The sequence below is a fragment of the Dendronephthya gigantea genome, unplaced genomic scaffold, assembly GCF_004324835.1.
Source record: "Dendronephthya gigantea isolate DGI-Jeju-01 unplaced genomic scaffold, DenGig_1.0 000228F, whole genome shotgun sequence".
NCBI classification, from domain to species: domain Eukaryota; kingdom Metazoa; phylum Cnidaria; class Anthozoa; order Malacalcyonacea; family Nephtheidae; genus Dendronephthya; species Dendronephthya gigantea.
The window spans coordinates 97,141-121,392 of NW_021163238.1; the positions used below are offsets into that span (position 1 = coordinate 97,141).

The 24,252-nt window shown below is 36.6% G+C and overlaps 1 protein-coding gene and 1 long non-coding RNA gene across 2 annotated transcripts; one reads left to right on the forward strand and one right to left on the reverse strand.

Moving 5' to 3' along the window:
* On the reverse strand, nt 1–20,765 carry LOC114540271. Its single transcript, XR_003689032.1, has 4 exons — nt 20,669–20,765; nt 20,457–20,572; nt 16,657–16,779; nt 1–260 (listed from the first exon to the last, which is right to left on the reverse strand). It is a non-coding gene; the product is annotated as an uncharacterized LOC114540271 (long non-coding RNA).
* Nucleotides 16,301–23,030, forward strand: LOC114540270. Its single transcript, XM_028560544.1, has 4 exons — nt 16,301–16,349; nt 16,678–16,732; nt 21,903–22,348; nt 22,602–23,030. Exons 2-4 carry the CDS (start codon nt 16,679–16,681, stop codon nt 22,894–22,896), a joined length of 795 nt encoding a protein of 264 aa, XP_028416345.1. The 5' UTR covers nt 16,301–16,349; nt 16,678; the 3' UTR covers nt 22,897–23,030.
* Nucleotides 23,031–24,252: the final 1,222 nt, after the last annotated feature.

Here is a 24,252-nt window from a genome sequence, read left to right on the forward strand (position 1 = left end):
ATATTTGATAGATTTTGCGAGAAATGCAACGAATTCTGTCAACAGAGCTTCATCAGCTGGTAGAACCTGCTCGATATTTTTTCTCTTGTATAACTGTATGAATGTAATAAAACGTTTTTCTCCAGAACTATAGGTTTGTTGTGTTGCAGATGAAAGAGATAAACTTATATAATGTTGGATGTCCTCATTCAGAGAGTCATTACAATTTCTGGAATTTGGCAAGGACTGGTATCTGCATCGGGAGCCAACTGTCGAAGTCTCTGCAATTGAAAACGAGAAATTGCATCAGCTATGTCATTGTGTTTGCCCGGAATATGCACAGCACGGATGTATATATTGTGGCGTGAGGTTAGGAGTGTTAGATGACGCAGTAAGTCCATAACCCTGGGGATTCGGGAACGTTTAGTATTAATAATGGTCACCACAGCCTCATTATCACAATGAAACTTGATCCGGCGGTCCCGAAGGAGGTCACCCCAGATGTGACATGCTACAACTATTGCAAAGAACTCCTGCCAAGATATACTTATACCAGGCTGGCCTAGTTTTTGATTTGGTTTCCATGCTCCCTGAAACCACTTCTTCCCAAAAATACCCCCAAACCCCAATGAGCCAGAGGCATCAGTATGTAGCACTAAAGTATCAAAGTCATGCCACTCTGAAGACAAAAAGAAATTTGCCCCATTCCAGTTGGAAATAAACTTCTTCCACATTTCAAGATCTTGGAAGAGACCGGAATTTAGCTTAATGTGGTGATGAGATTTCTTGATATTTCTTGTTAGAGCGATCATGCGTTCTAAGAAGGGCCGCCCAGGGGGCACTACCTTGCATGCAAAGTTTAGGGTGCCTATTAAGGACTGTAATTCTTTTAGAGTACAGGACCGTCTGTGTTGAAATTCCTCAAAGATTGCCTGCAGCCTCTCAATTTTGTCTGGAGGTAGACTAGCTTTCATGTTTACCGTGTCTAATAGGATGCCTAAAATCTCGAGTACTTGCGAGGGGCCCTGTGTTTTCCCCGGGGCTATTGGGATATTGATGTTTCCGAAGGTAGATAACATTTTTGTTAAACTTTCCTGGCAAACCCCATCCAAAGGCGGTGCATCTGCTGGGGGCTCAATGAGAAGAAAATCATCAAGAATATGACATATAAATGAGATGTTACACTTATGGAGTAGAATCCATTCCAGGGCATCTGAAAGTCGGTTAAAGATGGATGGGGCACTCCGTAACCCAAATGGTACAACCTTATCATAATAATATTTCCCCTCCCAGCACAAGAGAAGCAGAGAGCGCTGTTGTTTATCATCAGTAATTTCTGAAGCGATAATATATGTTTCGAGACGTTTTGTCCATCTTTGCCAGCGAATACTCAGGTTATTTGTGTCTACAACGTCAAACGGTGTTACTGGAGGTGTTTGAAAGAGACTAGTAGCCATCAGAGTAAGTCATTTTATCCTCGTCGCCAATGTAAAGTTGTATCTTTAATACTAAATCATGTACACAAAATACTTCTGTATTATCTTACATTGCTTCCATGCGTGTCGGTGCTGTTCCGCCTTTTCTCGCCTTATTCTAATTAATCTAGTTATTTATTAACTCAACATGATAAATCCCAACAAGCATAAGCGCGTGTGGTTAGATTTAACGAATTTGTTTAAAACTTTATATTATTACATATTTCAGTGGACTGATAAACTGTGCAAAATTTCATGCTGATATACGTTTTCTATCATGGGAACATTTTCACGTCACGTGACCCAATATGGGTGAAACTACATATCCCAACAGGTATAACCGCGCGCGTTTAGATTTAAAATATTACTGACCATCGTCAAGCTTATTGTTCTCACTATGCGTTATATCATCGAATGCCATTGGCAAATCTGATACGATTCTTAAGAAAAACGGCAGCGGATAGGAAGGAATTATCAGGGGTAAATATATACGTGCTAACATGGTACACTGGATTATTTTTTAATAATGTTGTCAGGCTGAGCATGCTCGCTGCCTAAAAAAATGCAGCCGGACTATGCTTTGCTAACACCATTATTAGAAATAACTCTTTATGTTATTTTGACTTATTGAATTATTTGACTTATTGAATTATTTGAATTATTTCATTGTTGTAGTTTTAGATATTCTCAACCATGACTGCATAAAACAACGCAAGCTTGTTTAGCAAAATGATAATTTATACATTATTGCATGACTTCTCCGCTATTTCACGCTAGACAGCCTAGACTGGGAACAATAGGCTTTGACAATATTCAGTAATTATAAGAACCAAATTATTTGGCCTTCAGCCTTATTGTTGTCTGCAATACAGGGTGTCCCAAAAAACCAAAAACTATTGAAATCACCTATTGTGCTAATTAGGCCTACAAATTTGCTAGAGAACATGTGGAAAGTCATGTTGCTTGAGTTGTAAATTTAAATATTGGTATCCATATTTGCAAAGTGTATTCGTAATAAAAATCATTTGTGGTACACAAACAAATTTTACTGACATCATGCATAAGATTGCTTACGTCACTTTACACATTTGTGGGTCCCAACCCGGTGGTCAGGCAGTCAAACTCCAGCTATTACATTGGTATAGGTGATTTCAATGCTTTTGGCGTTTTTTTGGGACAACCTGTATATCGAATAATCCTGTTGGCCTCAGTAATTATCTATTAACGAATTTGCCTGAAACTGTTTTACTACCCTAAATTACCCTAAATTTCATCAGTATAGTTTTCATAGTTTAGTGCCATTTTTTCCCAGTTCCCCTGTTGCAGGATATTCGTCATCGTAAGAATAGCTGATTAATATATTGGATTCTATCACCCATATTCAGAAAGTTCACTCATACTCACGCTCATTGATGTGACATAGAAATTTTGATCACAGATCAATGACATGTAACGCGTAATTTCGATGCAAATCAAATACAATTGACTGCTTCTTTATGAAAAAAAAAATTAGATGTTCGTCCAAGCTGTCACTGGATAATTTATGTTATGTTAACTTTAATTATATTTTCTAGGTTGCCAACGATACATGATTGTAAAATTATTTTATTAAAATTGTGAGGTGATTTACTACGAGTTGGACTCGAACCAACACAAAGTCGACCTGACACAGTTGACGATTCTCACAATATAAACGTTTTTTTTACGAAAGGAATACTAAAGGAAGAACAAGTCAGCAGAATGAACAAATAAAATGAACAAAGAAATTTTAAGATACTCGTTAGATACAAGTAGTTTTATTGAGATTGTATAAACTAAACTGATATGAACTAAATTTCTCGGTGATAAGTATTAAATTTTATTTACAGGTTCGACGTAAATCTTCTCCCAAGCAACAAAACTACCTTTTCCTAGGGCTTCACAATCGGGCAAACATCATGCACTAATACTGGAATCCAGCCAAAAGTGATTTCGTGGGAGTGAACAGATTTCTGATCTGTAATCAATCCACGGCCAAGTTTAGCACCATCCACGCTCATTATCTCTACTTCATCGCCTGGATATAAAAATATAACAAGTGCCTTCAAACATTATCTACCGGCTTTTTGAAATATGAAATATAAATATTGCCAAATCTTTAATTGATTTAAGCAAAAGCGTTAGTTTTGCACGATTCTTAGGCCCAGTTCAGACGCCGTGCTTCTCACGAGCCGAACAAAATTGATATCTTAGTCGACTAAAGTAGGCGTACTTTTGAAAATACAGGCGTGTTTCTCACGAACCAAACTTATTTAACAGTACTATTTTGCTGATGAATTGTTTGTAGGGCCTGATTCGTCAGATTCATTTTAATAAGTACAAGTTGAACAATAACCAACAGCTTTCCCTGCAATCCAGCCGGGCAATGAATCGTCTGTTTCAGGGGAAGAACACATATTACAAACTTTACTTGCACAACGAATGCATTCATACTTTGGATCCCTTTTACAATGAACGCAAGCAGCCATGACGGTTGTTTTGCTTAACAACACGTGGAGATAAGTATTATCATAATTTATGCATTTGGTACGGCTCTTGAAAAGCACAGCTGTGTTATTCTCATATATTCACGTTAACAGACCTGTAAAGACAATGGATTTGAAAAGAAATTAATCTTGCACACAAAAAACATAATCGAGATTGCATTAGTAATGCATAATAATCATTATTAGTATAATTATATATGGTTCACAATTACATAACTGTGATCATAAATGGAAAAAGGTCATTATTTGCCAATATATATTAAATGCATCAAAACGAACCTGGCTGGATAGGCTTGAAAATTTTATGTCCTTCTTTCGTCTTGCGTTTTTATCAGAAGAAACAGAACTTTTGCCCTTTGCTTCACCAGATATCTGCATCATTTGGGATGGAGCTGTTAAAAAACCCTGATGATTTTTACATGTATTATATACATAGTGTTGTACTAACTTTCATTGTCAAAAATTGTCAAACCTCTTTCTTACCTAATTACAAAATTTCCATTACTCGTGCGTATAAAGTAAAATAATCTAATTAACACCACGTAATTCGTAAAAACCTGATCCTCAGCTAGTTCAATCATTTGTGGAGAATATAGGCGCTCAAGAACCTTTTCACCATAGCCCAACCAAACAGATGGACAGCCCAGCTCACCCAGCTGCTTCATCTATACAATTTAGAATTTGATAAATATAATTACGTCAATGACGTCAAACAGTAACATTAACTACAATTACGTCATAACAGTAACATTGTACTACATGTATCCGTCTTCTATTTGTTATATAATTTTATGTCTTTATGGGTTTAAATAGTTGTAACTGGGCAATAATATTAGTAATCTGGTCTCTTTTTTGAAGTAAATATCGTTAACTTTTTGCAGTCCAAGTTTTTCCTTGAAACGCATAATAACATTCTAATATTTCATAATCATATACATTAAAGCACGGGTTGGTTCACGCTTCACCTATAAATAAACTGTGTTTAACCTTCATCCATTTTAACCATGAAGAAGTATCCATTTTAGACGAAAAGTACAGTATGCCAATTTTTTTACTTTTACAAAACAAGGGGCAATTGACCCACTCGAATACCTCCTGGCTTGTAAACATTTATTTTAAAAAACCATTGTGCCAAATTGCAACTCTCCTATTAAATATTATTACCACTTGCCAATTACAACAGTTTTTCCCCACATAACTTTATTTATGCAATACAGTAACATTCTGTAAGTATAAATTAAATAATACTGTAACAATTTAAAAAGGAAATGGCAATAGTTTGTCCAAAATGTTTTATAGAATTCATACACAGTTTTTCGCATGTCTAAATCTGGTTTTATTTGAGTGTGTTGTAAACCTAGCATTACAAGTATGACATGCAAATTCCTTCACTTTACTGTGCACTTTCGTGTGACGTGTCAGATCATATTTAGTTCCAAATACTTTGTTGCATGTTTTCCATTTAAATTTCTCTTGGTTTATATTCATGTGTTTCAGCAAAGCTACTTTACCAGGAAAATTCTTGTTGCATATAGCACACATGCACTGTCCACATGTTTTTTCATGGTAAGTTGCATGTTTTGCCTTCCTGAATGATTTTGCACATTTTCTACATTCATATTTGATTATATACCACAATCTATGTTTTCTCGTCTTCCTTGGCCTTCCTTTCTCCAATCCTACAAAAAATCTTTAAAATCTGTTATGAATCTGTTCGAAAATCTAAATCAAACATTTCATTGCCAGACGCACCTGTGACGGCTCAGCCTCAGCTAAGAAAAAATGCAGAAAAAATGCCCTACATGACCAAGATCCAAATCAAAACAAGAGAAGTTCTAGCTGGCCTCGCAGCGTTGGATTACTTTGCAAATGATGGATTACAGACTGTGTCAAAACTCCTCCTCGGAATTTCCACTACTTCATCCGATCTACAATCATTGACATTTTAGCTGGAACAGCAAGCCTTTTTACGCTGTCCCCCCCCTCCTCGTACAATGTTGTATTTAGCATCAATATCCCGTCGTTTGCCATCAACATCATTTGTTATACCAACATTGTGGGGTGGGTGGGATGGGGAGGGATGAGGGTGCTAAAGGGTAGAAAACGTCCCATTTGCATTTTATTATACGTTTTACTTGATTACTTGCAAAAATATGCTGTCGTTTCAATGCTTTTTGTCAATGATTGTCTGTAAATAACCACGCAGATTTTGAAGCCTTTTTCTTCTCTGTACTAACCAGTTTATCAATTTTAATTTAAATCAGCGTGAAAGTTGAGCATTACGTCATTGATTAAATGACGTCATTAATTAAACGACGTCAGTATCATTATTTTACATTCGATCACTGAAAAATGGCATTCAAGAAATGTCTGACGGCAGAGCAACGTGCATTCGCACGATTCTTGTTCCAAGAAAAGAATTACTCGCTTCGGCAAGTGGCAGTAAGAGCAAATATGTCGAAAAGTAGCGTGTGGCGCATTGTTCGGGCGCAACACAAAAAACCAAAAGGTGCGAAGAACTTTTGCAAACGTGGAAGGCGTAGGGCGCTGACATCGCGTGACTTGAGGAAGATTAACAGAGCTCTGCTTTCACTACGGCGGGATGACCCGAACTTTACGGTAATGGACGTAGTTAAGCGAAGCGGCATTCCACTCAACAAAGCACACTACAGAACCTTCTGTCGAGAAATCCGGCGGCTTGGTTACTCGTTTCGCACCAGTCGCCGCAAGGGTATCTTGACGGAAAAAGACTTGAAACTGCGATCTGTATTCGCCAAATCAAAAATAAAACATTGCTCCCCAGATTACTGGACAAAAGGCGTGGCGTTCTATCTGGACGGCGTATCGTTTGTATTCAAAAACAATCCTATGAGCGATGCTGTGAAGCCTAAGAGCAGAGTGTGGCGTTAAGAAGGGTGAAGGATTGGCTATTTCCACCAAAGGGAGTAAGGACCTGGCTGGAGGCAAAAGGCTGCATATGATTGTTGTAATATCATATGGAAAAGGGGTGATACTTGCAGAACCATACGAAAAAATGACTGCAGATTTCTTCGCACGTTTTATCTGTAGAAATTTCCCTACGCTTTTTGAGATCGCTGGTAAAGAGGAGGCCGATGAAAAGATTTTTGTAATGGATAACGACCCTTCTCAAACTTCAGCCAAAGCAATGGCAGCAGTAGAAAATATGGGCTACACGATGCAGAAAATACCAGCTAGATCACCAGACCTCAACCCCATTGAAAATGTATTTCACATCGTCCGAAAGCGTATTAATCAACACATAATACAAAACAATGTCACATGCCAAACTTGGGAAGAGTTCGAGCAAATGGTTAAGTACAATATATGGTCAACGCCCAGAAACCTAATCGATAAAAAAAACAATTGCGTCCATGCACAAAAGGTTAACGGAAATTGTTGCAACAAACGGAAGAAGAACAAAATATTGAACATTTATATTTAGTACACTTACTATGGGCATAATGCAGTACGATTTCTACAACAAAATATGAAATAATTCTGGTATTATATATATGTATATCTGATGTATCGCAATTTCCTAACTGAATGCATTACGTATCACATACGCATGATGTTATAACTTTCAATTGAACAATACATTTTTTATCACTGATATTATTCCATTCTCGTTGAAATGTTCAGGTGCAATGGTGGCATAAGAAAATAACAGAAGGGTGGTAAACTTTTACTTTGCAAAGGCTAGGAAAGACAACATATTCACTTTTAAATAATTGTGATGTTGTGTAATATACAACATTTAACCACATTTAACCACACTTAACCACACTTAACCAACTATTAATAAAAAACGAAACAAGAATATTTTTTCTGAATAATAACTTGGTTAAGTGTGGTTAAGTGCGGTTAAGTGCGGTTAAGCGTCGTTAAGTGTTTACACACGTTCGGTTTACATAATAATATTTTGCACACGTAATTTGAATGAGATTTGCCAATATTATATAAGTTCACTACAATTATTTTCACTGACTTCAAGGACAAAAATAACTAATGAGCACACCACTTAATACAATATCTTGCATTATATTATAATTTCACCTTATATTTTGTCATGACGTCTCGCGCTCAATGAAGTGACACAAATACATAAGCATACTAATCGCAAGCGTTTAAGATGAGTCGTGCGAAACAGCAGGAGCATGGCTCGATTTCTCGTTGTTCGTTTTCAGGAAGTTGGTGAGTCATCTTCAAAATTTTCCATCTTGCGTTCATCATTTCGGTTTCTCGCTCGTCCATCGATCCATTTCGAACATAAATAATTGGCCTTTTGGTCGTACAAAATATGGGCGTGTCGCCTTTGAAAACCACATCTTTGGCGAAATGTGACTTGGGTGCAGGTAAATTGACTTGCTGACCCTCGAGCAGAAGCAATAAGTCATGCCAGGCAATGATCTGTGGCGACCAACGGAAATCATTTAAAAATATAACTTCTGCTTCCTCAGCCCCAATCCAAGCGAAACTCGTCGATGCCGGGTTAGTAAACGTCTTGTAAATCTTATTCAAGGGATCAAGCAGAAAAGTCTTTCCACAATTCGCTGGGCCGGTGAGCATCAAATTTCTGTATTTTCCACGCCCTTTGGAAAGCGCCTCTTTGACGTGCCTGGAAAATTGTATTGGCGGTATGTGTATTGTGTAATGTCTCCAGAGCACACGTCTCCCATTCACTATCATTATTGCATGTGCACGGCGATTCTAGAGCCTCATTCAAAATTTCCATGCGGGATTTTTCTTTTCGCTTAATCACCGCCTCCGCATTTTCCATATCCCACGCACTGGCTATTACTTCATTTACCGCTTTAGTTCCCCTGTTTATAATAAATTCGGCCAAGTCCGTCTTTCCCTCTTTCTTCTGGGCATTTGCAAATGCCATGAGCGCTGTGCGATCAACTATTTTCCTCGAAACAATAATTTGAGATACATCGTACGATGAAAGACGTTCACGTTTTCGAGTTCCCTTTTACTATTGTGAGCGTTAGATGGCCCGGGTGATGCATCAACAGTAACACATTGCTTTGATTCGTTATATCTCCTTTTCTGACCTTTTAATGCAATGGCTTCATGAGCTTTCATTGTAGATGGTTCAGCAGCATTATTAGTAAGGCATGGATGCGCTTCGCTTTCTTCATATTCAGCATCTTCTTTGGTCACGTAGCGCCATGCCGTATAAATAGTTCTTGTGAACATTCGAAAAGTGTACAGAGATGTCGTATGTCTCTTTTAGGAATTTTTTTGATGGTAACCAGCGTTGGTTTCTATCAAGCTTGATAGCCAAATGATATGCACACCTGAATGCTTATGGTTTTCCCGTGAACAACACCAATGAAGAACAGACGCTGAGCGTTGAGTAAAGGATCGAATGACAGCGTCGGCAAAAGACTTTCTACTTGGAAATTTTTCAGTGTTTGCCCGACTGTATGTTACCAAATACACTTGGCGAACCTGTCTAGCCTGTAACTCGTAGTTAAAGTCACTATCAGACGAGGAGCTTTCATTATACTGCTGGAGAAGCTCCATGTTGCGTCCGTACGTATGTGATATGAACAAAGCAACGTATGAGAAACTACTCAGCGGAAAACAATTATCAGCAAGAACAATAACTAACTAAAAACAATATGTAAATTGGAGTTTGCACATGTTATTTCGGACATGCCTGGAATAATATATTTATAGTGAAATCGCAAAAATAGCAACATGGGCATGAACATATTGAGTATTGCCTTCCATGAATAAAAAGTTATGCAATTTTATACACTAAAATGATTGGAAATTTCTTTTCGCTAATAATTGATAATAAATATCATATTAAACAAAGAATTGGGCATGCAAAGGAGGGAATTTTTCCGTATCAATGAAATAACAAAAAATTCAGACAATCATTGACATTTTAGCTGGAACAGCAAGCCTTTTTACGCTTGTTCCCCCCCTCCCCTCGTACAATGTTGTATTTAGCATCAATATCCCGTCGTTTGCCATCAATACATCATTTGTTATACCAACATTGTGGGGTGGGTGTGGGATGGGGGAGGGATGAGGGTGCTAAAGGGTAGAAAACGTCCCATTTGCATTTTATTATACGTTTTACTTGATTACTTGCAAAAATATGCTGTCGTTTCAATGCTTTTTGTCAATGATTGTAGCTTTACTTAGGGGACACAGTTTGCTAATTTAAGCTTCAGGCCATTCAACTCCATACACAATTACAAGGCAGTCCCAGCCTCGTACCCAGGCGCTTTGAAAAAACAGTGGGCAATCATCAGTGCTCTGGTTTTTCGCGCGAGCTCAGCTGTGAGGCAAAAATACATAGCCCAGTATTTAACGCGTACGGAATGCAGAACCTCTGAACTGTTAATTACTTCCTGGACGGAACTATTGAGAGGGTGTGGCTGTCCTAAAGGAAATTTGCTGTTGCAGAAAATTATTTCGGCGCTTTATGATAGTATTAATAATTCCACTTCCGTTTGCAACGCTTTGATTTTATTATCCATGATATTATGTATAATTTGTGCGCCTATTTCTGTGATTATTGCAAAATTTGAAAATAAATTAAAGGGATACAAAGCCTGTGTACTACATTCGCGCGGATAATGGTAGAAAACGCGGGTAAATTCTTGCAGATAATGGTAGAAAACGCGGGTAAACTCTTGCGGATAATGGTAGAAAACGCGGGTAAACTCTTGCGGATAATGGTAGAAAACGCGTGTAAATTCTTGCGGATAATGGTAGAAAACGCGCGTAAATTGTTTTATTATAAGACAATAATCGTAATTTAACTGTTATTTTACAGATATTTCGCATAAAAGAGGCATGTTTTGACAATGAACTGTCAACTCTTTACCTTTATTTGCTAATTTATTAACTCAATCAACTATTTTAAAGACATTTTTATGAAGCGTATCCGAAATGATTTTCGCTGAAACGATATTCATTAACTTTTATTATCAATCCACTCATCGAAGACGAAGGTTGGAAACAATCGTAGTTTTTTCCACCTAACATTAGCATTGTTCACCATGCATGCAAACGTAATTACATCCAGCTGATCTGAGATCATGACGTCATGAGGCGTCTCGACAAAACTAAGTTATCATACGCCTGGTGTTATTTGTCAATTTTCTTTTAACTAATAGTATAATGGGCGAAAAATTCAAATTCTAATTTACATTCGGGAAAAAATAAACGTGTTTTCACATAAATATAATAAAATTACTTGATATTTTCGAGTGTCGAAGTCATATGCAATGAAGGAAATGATAATTCAGTTTTGTCGAAGATCTGGCTTCTGATTGGTTGATTTTTATACCCAGATCAGCTGGATAACTGCAAATATTGCAGATGTTTAAAGTTACGAGTATAACACAACGATAATTATACTACACCTATAGCCTTTATAAATTATGTAGAATTAAAACTCTCCAGTCTCATCTATAAGACCGGCAAGTGAGCGTTTGTGGAACTGAATCGTGTTCACGTGAAACGAGAAAAATAGGTAATTTAAGCTTCGCGTTTCCGGGAAACTACAAGGCCGATATTGCTTGACAGTATTTTCATCCATGTTTTTGCTTCATGTTTTCATTCTTATGTGACAACATTGATTGTGTCTGGAGTTTTAAAACATCTAGTCTTTTTGTCCTTTATTGTCCTTTAGCCCAATAGCCTAAACTTTTTCTTCTTTTCTAAAGCGAAAATTGGACATAGGGATTTGAGACGTTCCCGAAAGCAAAATAAGTCAACGACGGGAACATATAGTAGAATTTAAGGCATTTTGCCGCTTGCTTTTTGAGTGCTTTTCAATTTTGAACTTCATGGACGAAAGCGACAGATTCGAGTGAAATCATTTTTTTGAAGGACCACATTATCAATGAGTTTGTGCGAAGTTAAACTCATTAAAAAGAACCGGGGTTTAAAATGATTATATTTCTTGCCAACCTTCCAAAATCGAAATAATAAAATCTGTAACTTAACTTAAGCGATTATTCTTCTAAAGTAAGTTATTTTACGATTGTTTGATAATAAAACAATTTACCCGCATATTCTACCGCTATCCGCAAGAATTTACCCGCATTTTCTACCATTATCCGCAAGAATTTACCCGCGTTTTCTACCATTATCCGCACGAATGTATCCGTTCGGATCGGGTGGTTAATCAAGGCCCGGCTAGGATATTTTTTCTTGTTTGAAAATGGCGAGGTGTGCTGTATGCATTTATTTCTAGTTCCTATATAATATTTTTCGCATTCCAGACGCATACGCGCCCGCGTAATTTTCCAGCGGTAAATTATAGAGTACTTCATATATGTATACAAAATAGGTGCAAAGAGGTGCGTAAAGCTTTCTTTTTGCAGTTTTTGCATTGCTGTCTTGAATGTGGCAGGTCAGCGAGATTTTGCTGTATACGTAATTTGTTTTCAACAGGCAATTTTCAACAGAAAGTTCAGACCAACGAAACTGCGTTGTTAAAGATTCATCTGGATCAAGGATTGCCAGACATGAGGCAAAACGCTTTTAAGTTAGTATATACTTTTTTTCAGTTTTTTAACTCGCAGAAAATTTTACACTGGATCGTCAAACAAGAATGATTGCCGTTCAAACTTGGTTATTTTCGATAATATACAATTATTGAAGAAGGTTAATTAAGCAAATATCGTGATTTATCAATGGCGAATAGATTAATAATGAATAATTATTATTATATTATTTAAAAATATTTGAAAACGGTAGTCCTTCACGGCACGTAGGCTCCTGCTTTTCAAGGAGCCGTTTGTGAACTACTTACTACAATTCTGATACAAATATCAAATTAATCAACAACTATATCAAACAACTATTTTACTACAATTAGCCTACATGCTATTTACAAATTCTAATTATTTAGAGACATCAACTGCAGTCAAAAATGTATTATTCCTTAGTTTCATTTGGTAAGCTGTTCCATAACTAAGGATGCAGCCGAGTAACTGATACTCTTTTTCATAAAATTTGTTATTGGTTTTCCCAGAGAAAATTTTACATTATTACTGCGTAACTGATACGCTTGGTTCTCCTTTGAAACATTTCTGTTACTGATTTTGGCATAGTATTATTTTTGATTTTGTGCATAAAAATATATTTGTTTCCCTTTATTCGTTAACTTAATGGGGACCAATTGAGCTCTCTTAGAACATCTTTAGTCCTGGTTTCATATGTTCTACCCGAAATCGCCCTATTCTGTAATTTTTGCAGTTTTTTTAAGGAATACTCAGAACAGTTGTCCCAAACAAGACTGCAGTAATCGAAATGTGACAACACAATAGCATTGTATATTTTTTAACAAGGTCGACTGGGGGACAAATTTCTTAATTCGCCAAATCATTCCTATACCTTTTTAAGATTTTGAAACGATATTTTGTATTTGTTCGTTCCACGAGAGGTGCTCATCTAGAATGACCCCTTCGTTTTAGTTTTGTTGACTCGCTTTATCGTTGAATCACCAAGTTTGATTATAGGGTCTGCTAAAATGTTTGGAATGCGTTGTCGTGAACGAACAACCATATATTCTGTTTTCTTTTTATTAAGGGTAAGTTTATTAGAAGTGAGCCATTAGTGCACATTCTCCAAGTCGATATTTAAGCGCTCTTGTATTTCAAATTCAGTTTTACCTTGAGTGGAAATATTTGTGTCGTCAGCAAACATATATGCTGAGGATGATGATAGACAGTTCGGAAGATCATTTATATGTAGCAGAAACAGCATGGGGCCTAAGATAAAACCTTGTGGTATACCACATTCAACTAGTCTTTCCTTAGACATAGTTTGATCTTCCTTGTAAATTTGGATCCTGTTGGTAAGATAGGACTTAAACAAAGCTAGATCACGGCCTTTTATTCCATAAAAGTCCATTTTTGTTGTTAAATGTTATGATCTACACAATCAAAGGCTTTATTGGCCATTGATTTGTAGCACGGAGGAGAGATGTTTGAGTGGAGTGTTTCCTCCGAAATCCTGCTTGTTGTTCATTGAGCAAATTGTTCGACTTTACGTACGTGTAAAGTTGTTCTGAAATTAATTTCTCAAAAACTTTTGCAATACATGATAAAACTGAAATAGGTCTATTATTGCAACATATTAGTTTGCTATCAGATTTATGTATTGGCGAGATTACCGCGATCTTAAAGTCGTCAGGAAATATGCCCGAGTTTATTGAAGCATTAAATATCGCTGATAATGAGGGAGCTATTTCTTCAGCTGCATCTTTGAGTAGTTTTGGAGAGGTTCTATCATGACCTGCTGATTTACATGTTCTCATTACAGAGAGTAATTTGTAAACTTCTATTTGAGAAATATTTTGTATAGAAAATTCTGAACTTGTATAAGTTAAATAAGATTCCGGCGTCGATCCTAACGCTGTTCGGTATTTCATTATAGCCAGTTTTGGGCCAACTTCACTAAAATAAGTATTTAAAGCATTTGCAATTTCAAGTTTGTTTGTTAACACTTGATGAGATTAAGGTAGGTTTTGAGCTTTTGTTAGTGAGTTTATTAACCGCTTTCCACATTTCTTTAGGATTATTCTCGCATTCATTCAAGGCATTCATAAAATATTCAGCTTTTGTATTTTTTATAATTAACCTATTTAAATCGTTTCGAGTTCTCCTGTACGTGTCATGAAATTGTTTCGATCCGGTTTTTACTGCCTTTCTCTTCAAGTAATCTCTTTGACGCATGACTTGTCTAATATTATTTGTTATCCACGGGGTAGTTTCTTGCTCTTTTAGTAATCCGTGGAGCATGAATATCGGCAACAGTTAAAAATATTGTTTTTCTGTCCATTTGGGTAATTAAATTCTCGTAAGTATTTAGGCATTCTTGTGAACTATTCGGTGGTCGATACCAACTATTAACTAATTAAGAGGATAAATGGTTTGGCTTTCGGCTTCATGATCTCAAGTGTTAATGTCTCAAGATTTTCATCAGTAAGATCTTCTCTCACTATATATAGTTGAAAGAATTGCGCAGATAAATTGCAACTCCCCTTCATGCCGATTTCGATCCTTTCTTACAATGTTGTAGCCATTAATTTTAATTTCATAGTCTATAATGGTAGGATCTAACATAGTTTCATTTAAATTAATTATATCGAAATATTCGTCTTGAAGATATATTCTCGGTTCTTTGATGTGCTTTTATAAACTTCTTATATTTAAATGAGCAATCTTAAATCCCCAGCCTCGTACCCAGGGGCTTTAATAGTAAGTATAACGTTGCAACCAGGTATTGTATAGAGTTCAGCTGAAAAAACCAAGCGCGCGAGGGTGCTTGGAAGGTTTGTTTTAGCGAGGAAGCACCTGGCAGAAAATGACCGATTTCTGGCAAATTGTGACCGATTTCTGGAAAACGCTTGTATTTTGCAATTTTTATTTTCATTATTTATAGTTTTACTGAATCGACTGTCGACTGGCTAGCCAAGTATTATGAACGTTTCCTTTGGTGAAGAATCATCTGAAGGTACTTTTATTTAAATATTTTCCATCGGAGTGACTATATCGTAGACCACTCGAATAATCGCCTGCCGTATTTACATATTTACTATTGGGAAAAGCGAGCGCATTTAATATCTGTCCATGACATAAAAGATAAACTTATATTCCTTTGTTTACATGCAGGTTCAATATATTATCCGAGATGTATTCAACGCGATATGGCAACAACTTGAGTTTAAAAGTAAATTGATTCCATACGTTATACTTATCGAATATATTTTGTTATTTGTAACATGAAATGTTCAATATTAATCAACCTATAACATTTTTAAAAACCGGTGTATCTGTAAAAACTTGGATCTAATTCAAGTAATTATAATATATAATTTTATTGTATTGTATTATATTGTATAATTCATTTGATTGTTTCCATATTGAATTCATTTTTTGCCAGGTGCTAAATTTGGCAAAACCACCCCAAGCACCCCCGCGCGCTCGCGTTTTTCTTAGCTGACCTCTATACAATAACTGAATGCAACATTATTTTTTACAATTAAAGCACCTGCAATCGTCCACAAAATATATTGAGACTTTTCAAATTATGCCCCCCTTCCCCCTATTTCAATGTTGTGGGACATGTACTAACGCTAACGAAGTGTGAATTTGCCCTAAAATGACGCGGGCATGTGTAGCCATTGATTCCCAATACGTTACTTTAAGGTTGAACAGGTTATATTAGAAACAACATTGAAATAGGGGGAGGGGTTGTTTTTGTCTCAGATATTATGTGGACGATTGCTGGTCTTCTCGCATACCAAGTCCGCGTTGATCTGAACGCAGAGCACAAGAAGACTGAACTAAACTCTATACAGCAGGTAAGCTATGTAGCTATTACGAACAATAACATGTTTAACCAGGACGTTTCAAGAATTCTATACACAGGTGAAAATCAGATATACTTCGAAACGCTTTGCATGCATGCATCGCGCTATATTATTGACGGAAACATAGTATTGGTGGCTATTAATGTTCAATGAAGCTGGTGATACTGGCAAAGGAGCTCTGCTTTTTTAGCTCACCGTATTCAAACCATTACTACACTGCATGTGAATATCGCGCGTACATATGCCTTCATATGCCTTCATAACTGCTTTCATGCATATACGTAGATACAGTACTTACGATGCCATTTTTCTTTTGCAGCATGAATCACCTTGCCTTGTTTTGCTTTTTACTCAACGTATCTGGTGTGTTTATGGTAAGTTGCCTCCGATAACCGATGCAAACTTGATCTATTTGAAGTGACTATAGGAAGCAATAGTACAATATAAACTTCGTAAAACATGTAACAATGATAAAACTGATGAGAATAGATTGTATGTAGAATAAATCATCCTCAGTTGCATTTCCTTTTTATTTTTGAAAGGTTCTTATTCAATTTGAAAATCCAATACTTCCAAAGCGCTATGTTAACAATGATTTTAGTTTCAGCTTGTGGCAAATGGGTTTAGTCCTGTCACTTAGTCGGCAGTTCCCCAAGTGTTGCGGTGCTATAGTCTACAATATAGTCCATAGTCCATATGCCTTATTTGTTTACCGTGATATTCATATAAGGTAAACCATTCTTATAGTATAGCCGATAAACTCATGAAAGCATGCCTGTAGACTAAACAATAAAGGTTCATCCTCTTGATGCATCGTTCTATGTAAAAACAGAAAGACATGTCGGATCAGTTTTCAAAATTTATTATTTTTATGTAATCTACAAGAAAATTTTGATAAGTTAAAATTTATTTGCTTTTGAAAAATAAATGCGTTGAAAATTCGCGCCACGTTGCCAATTCGCGTCCTGTCTGTGTGGGCCTTAAGAACTTGAGAACCATACAGCCGATAAACTCATGCATTAACTGAAGCACCGCTCTATATTGACAATAAAGTTCATATGTTCATATAAGAACCACATAGACGATAAACTCATGTCATGAGAGCACTCCCGTCAAGTTGCCTTCATGTATATGGCTATATATGCATGTATCTCAGTATCTGAGTAAAAGCGAAAAGAAATATCGCTGTTATGAAAATTTCCATATCCTGTTTGATCGTGCATAAATAATTGCAATACAATATAGAACCTATACCTATTTGTCTAGTATTATGACTGAAGTCACATATTTTAGCCGATAAACTCACGGGCTTTAGATTTGAACATTAAACGTGCGCATAAGATTGAACTGTTAATTGTAAACCTGCGTAAACAGTTACAATATTTATTCTTTACTGGTTATTAACAAGAAAGAAATGACCCCGTTTTATCGATCTTCTGTTCTGACCCTGCATTACTGTGTATACGGAGTTACATTGCGTATATATTCAATGTTTTATACTGTAAATTAAGTCATATACGAACCACAAGGCTATACCAATAAGAGTTCATTGCTATGAGAATGGGAGCCGAAATCGATAAATTCAGGAAAGTCCTCCTCTGAAATTGAAACGTTAATCTCCTTGATGTATGTATGTTGTATAAAGATGTATATAATGTATAATTTTGATCTTCTGTAAAAATTTTTTACTTCCCAAAATTTAAGAATTGCAATATACCCATATATAATATTTTCAGTCCACTGCAGTAAATTTAAAAGTGACTTGATGATCGACCTTTTGCCCAGAATGGACCGACATCCATCTGACAAACGGACACGAATCGAGATTTCGATTATACACAGTTCGGAGCAGAAGATTGGGTATAGACTTGCCTGCGCCTCGCGTTTAAACAATTATAACAAAACACTCTTTCGCATGTTTTAATCAAAACACTCCTTCTCTTGCTCGAACATTCAGTCTTAACTGCATTGCATACTCCAATGATATTCATTACGAACTTACCTGTCTGGTGAACGTTAACAAAGGAGCAAAATCCATACTTAGCCGGATTTGCCTGAGTATTGTCTAGCTAAAAGACTCAAAGAAACAGAAATAATTGTCACCGCTGTAATCCATTTGGAATCAACATACCAGTAATAGCTTATTTCTTAGTTACTATATCAAACAGCAGAAAATCTATTCAAATTACCTTGACTTTGATGAGAAACAGCTTAATACAGACACCGGACGCATCAGAACACTTAAGGATTTAAGACTGCGAAGTATTGCATTCTTAAACCTGACAAAAGCAGCGGAGTAGTATGGATTTAAATTATTATTTGCACTGTATGCCCAATCTGTTCTGTGATCAAACCCAAATCTCTACAGACCCTGCATTGGCCCAACTTACAACATTTAAAGACTTGCTCGCGTATAACTTAATCGTAGTGACATCGTTTACTATACAGGGTGTGAAAAGCGTATACTCTTCGCAAAAGTTATCTATATAAAGACGGGCGCACACAAGAGCTATATATGTGCTTACCAAAAAGTCGTTCGTGGCCACTCGCGTAAGGCAGTTGCTCTAGTGTGCGGGTGACTTTTCCGGTGACTTTGGTCATTCGTGCCACTTACGGCAAATATCTAGCATGTTTGATAGTTTCTACCTTGCGTGCCAAAATCTTTCCGTGTGCGGCAAAATGAAGGCCTGCTGCTCATGGGTTGTCTTGTATACGAAAGTAAAATCCAATATGGCGGTGCAAACAACGCAAAATGAATTACAGAGAGAAACGGGAATGCGCTATTGCACAAATAACTAAAAGCAAAAAAACCTCAAAGCAGTGGTATTGGAGAAAATCTCTAAGCAGGCGTGCTTCTTGGATACGGGATAAGCTGGAATTCCTTAAACCATAAATTGCCATTCGAATGTCAACTTAATTCAAGTCTAGATGTAGTGAGTATTTTAATTGAAGCTGTAAAGATATTCTAATGGCAGGAGGCGCTGCCCCCTCCATAAATTCACCACTCAATCCCTAAACCATAAATAATGAGAATCCTTTACTGTAGATACAATGTTAAATGCCGCTCCAGATAGTGCCAAGTCAAAAGAGCAGCTAAGTGAATGAGAGCATTGATGATGCAGACCTTATTGATGATGATTTGTTGGCAAATGATGATGATCCTGAGAGTGAAACATCACCTGCAGTGCCAACGAAACAGCCATTAACGGGTAAGAATTATCCCGAAGAAAACAGGCAGGGCAGAAATTTGAGCTAATCAAAGGCCTCATTGGCTGAAAGACAAAACAAACGGCATAAAATAGCTGACACCCATGATGAATCAATCAGTTCATTTGCTCGATATGTGACTGAATTATTGGCAGAATGAAAATTCAGTGGCCAAACACCATATAAACAATGTATTGTTTCAAGCTCAAATGGGAACACTGTCATACCAAGAGGGAAACACAGCATTTTCATCAGCTCCTGGTCCACAACACAACTGGTGTTCAACCAATCCACCAAAGATGAATTTCCGAAGGGTGCAGCAGACCTTACCAAGTGCATCTAGTACCCCTCTGTGCAATATTGTTCAAAGCAACTGGTCTGAGTTGTTCCTAGCATGCGCAGCAAGAAAACAGTTTACATGTTGAATAACTCATTACATATATTGATGTTGAATAATTATTGGTAAATCATTATTTGATAATTATTTTTAATAATTCTATATATACATATGTTATATAATGAATTATTGTTGATGGAATATTGAATAAATATTTATTATTAAATGTTGAATAATGATTTATCAATTATTAATTTGTGTAACTAAATGGCTTTGTCATTTTCCCATACAATAAAGAACTTGCCCATACAATAAATTCAAATGGCTTTCAAAAGGTCGCCTGCAAGCAACGTTTGATTATGTTGTTGTACATTTTCCGCAGATATGATTTTGTTTATGTTGGACTTCACTTGGGTTTCTATATTCAGCAGACATTATCAACAGTGGTTGTAGTGAACAATATTTTTGGAAGTTAGGAAATTAACTGTTCAAAGTTTTTTGGAGCGCTTCTACTGAGACGTTTGCAAGTAAAACAACAATTAACAATACAACACCTTCAAGAAGTTTCCCTTCATTGTCTCATACAGTGCCAAACATGTTTCTTCAATGACACCAGATATAGTTCTTTCTCCCATCCTGAACTGAAAAGCTAAATTTCTAAATGATTCACCTAAATTTTGAAAAGTTTGTTAATGTGTGATACCATTCATTTGTCTGAAATTGGTACAATACGAGCTTTTAATATAAAAATGTGTAGAAACCTGACCTGTTGCAAGGAAACTTATTGTGACAGTGAGACGTTCCGTCGGGCTGATCGAAAACCGCTTTTGCGTGTCTCGCTTTACTATCAATGGATTCACCGTTAAAATTATCGCAAATTAATTGCCTGTCAAGACGATGGTATACTTGTCGAAATTGCTCTGGTTCTTTTGAGTTTAGTTCTTGAACAAGATATGCGTAAGCTCCTTGACGATGTCGTCTCATGATCCATCGCTTCGTCCACGTACGACGATTCAAAGCTCGTAATCGTTGACGACGGCAACGCAACAGCAACAAAAATAACAACACCTCTTTGTCTTCACTTTCATCCATAATCTTGTTTGTGGATGTTTACTTTCGTATATTTACGCATGCGCTTAAGACAATCCATAAGCAGATAGCTCTCATTTTGCCGCACACGGAAAGATTTTGGCACGCGAGGCAGAATTTATCATTTAACATGCGAGATATTTGCCGTAAGTGGCACGAATGACGAGAGTCGCCGGAAAAGTCACCCGCACACGAGAGCAACTGCCTTACGCCAAATGGCAACGAATGACTTTTTGGTATTAGAGCATAGCTCTAGTGTGCGCCGGCCTTTAAGATTAAGATGCGCGCGAGATTGGCAAAAACTTTAGTAACTGTAATTACTTTAACGTTCTCTGGTTCTTCCACCGTTTACGTGGTTCTTTTTGTGAATTAAATCAATTTTATGCATGCTCAGATGCTGCTCCACCTGCGAGAATGGTAGAAGATCTTGTTTTTAAAGATCTTGCGTTTGCCTATGCGTGCACCAAATGTTTTGAAACTTTGACAGCTTGTGCAACACAGTCCACTGATATTTTCACCCAGTGTGATTAAATTGTGTTTGCAATGAGTACTTTTTTTGCGCAAGCCCTATTTTGGGAGGCTCTTAATAAAAACGATTGAAAAAGCTGGCATCTTAAAGAATTTTATAGTGCTAGGTGTGCCAGAGAACGTTAAAGTGTTAGGGTTACTAAAAGTTGTTGAGAAGAGTATACTTTTTTTATACAATGTCGTCCTAATACTTGTACATATATTATTTCATCATCATCTGATATCATCATCATTCTTCTGACGATGACTATAATTTAGTCGAAACGCAGAAATTTATATTTTTTCAACATGTTTTCTTTTTACAGTCACGGAGATTCTATTGTTTTATATTTTATCAAAACGTACAAACAATCAGGATTTTTGAAATATGTTTAATTTTTAAGGCAATAACGTTAAGCCCTGGTATGACTTCGACAACCTACAAAAGGTCATGTCTTGAAATCAAAACAAGTGCACCCAATGCATTGAGTGGTCTTTATGACATTTTGGTGGATAACACGGTGATCGCAGTCTACTGCGAGATGGCGAGGGCTGGTGGAGGATATACCTTTATACCGCGCGAGGCTGTTAGGCGATCAAAACTTCCAAGCCTGATAAGACAAATTTTCAAAAAAAAGACAAAGGTCCTTTTTCGTTTTCAAAAGAAAGATGGCCTACAACCATTCACCGTCATAACCCAACTTTCACGCTATTCCAGACAGAAAATCGGGGTACTGATGCACAACTACGTCGGCTATACTCGTCCACTGAACGCTGGTCTTGGTGATTATATCTATGTTGGTATATTACCTGCATCCATAGCGCGAGCCAGGATTGTTCAAGGATTCAGGTATCATATACATGTAATTTCATTCCATACGTTTTAAAGGAAACAATAGTCAGTAGACCTAGAATTTATGCATTTCGTATCTTTACTGAGTTGGAACTAACAGTACAAAACGAAAGGTAGCACTTGATCATTCACATATTATGCACTAGTGACGGTTACTCTAGGCATTTAAACAGTTATTCGAATTAATGTCAAAATAAAAAAGAGTTAATTCGAGGTTCTAAACTGCCTTTCTGAAAAATATCGCTTTTAGATCAAATGGCAGAAGTGTAAATTTCACAAGCTGTGGCTCTAGTCCAAACTCTTTTTTTGCGTTCTTCCCAAACCATCGCGAAATTCCCATTAACGGTTATCATAGTGGGAACCTTGTTTATGAACAACGTGGTGTCGCAGTAGACTGGCGTAACACTGGAATTCCCTCTTACGGTCACCGTCAGATGCCCAACAACTTTTTCTTCCTTACCGAGATTCATTTTGGAGGATGTGGCACGTACACCTCAAGTGATCGCTGGACAGATGCCTTTGGTACTGCAATTGGCCTTCGTTAAGGAAAGAACTCTCATTGTTCTAACCTTTATTTTTTCATAATCTTTTTCATCACTTATAAGGGGTAGATTAGAATTATTTTGGACGAGATTCTTCAGAAACATAAATCATTTATGTAATATTTTGGAAAAATACATCTGGCAAACAATTTACGGGATTATGTAGTAATATTTGGCTTTAGTTTTGGATCGAAAAGGAAGTCTGCCCTTTGCAAAGAAAATATGCGACGATGGGTAACTATACGCACCTATCTGCAAGAATGCTTAAAGTTAGACAATTTTCGTGCAGGTTGATCGATATGCGGAGTTGGGAAAAGGTGCAACTTCGTTTTTATTATTTATCTAGTTTCCTGTCATCTCACATTATACCATTAAATATCGATGGCTGAGGCCAATTGTACTTGATAAAACTCTTAACTATGTTTTAACTACTTAATCCGAAGGTAGTTAAATTCTAGTTAACTTTAATCACGTAGTCAAGCTGTTTGTGTATAAAAAGGTATTTACCGTTAACTGTAGCTAAAATTTTGTTAAAGGTGTCGTGACTATCCAAAAGGGCATAATTAACATTTTCAAAACATAGTTAAAAATGGCGTGTTGAGTCTTGAGCTGTGAGAAAACATTAAAATCAAGACATACCAAGCTTTTCAACAGTTATCGACTCAGAAAAGGCCCCCTCGAAGCTTAAACTTCATATGCTTTTATTTTTGTCATTTGGGCAGTGAAAAAAGATATTTTTCCTTCGGAAGACGTTTTGATCCTAGCAAAGATTAGTAATCTCCATTTTCATTTGCAACCTGTAGATTACTCAAAAGAACCTTTTCATATCAACAGCGCGTTTTTCAATTTTCAATTTTATTTTGAGACCGGAAAATGCATTTTTAATTAGAACCTTTTTTCGTTGTGTCTTGAAACTGGGGAAGTTTTTTACTTCCCATTTTAATTTGAACCACCGCGTATGGACTTACCAGGGCACGGCGGAAAACACGGATACAAGATAGCGGATACCGGACACCGGATACCGGATACTTAAATAAATTAGAGAGTAGTACAGAGATTATATTTGCAATTAATGTGCACCGATTTTAGTTTACAAAGAAGTTCTATGCTCCTTCATTGTTTCCGAAAAAGGAACCAGTCTTACACTTTTTCATTCACGGAAAAATATCTTTATATATAATTATAATCACAGGTTTGCCAGGTAGCAGGTTCATTAACTTGCCTTGAATTTACGTTTTAGTTATTCATTCGCCTGAAATTGCACTCTTTTTTACTTACAACGAACTTCTGTTCCTTCTCTTTATTTTCGAATTAAAAATCCTAGTCCTAGTCATTGCAAATCGAGGCTAAAAACAACGA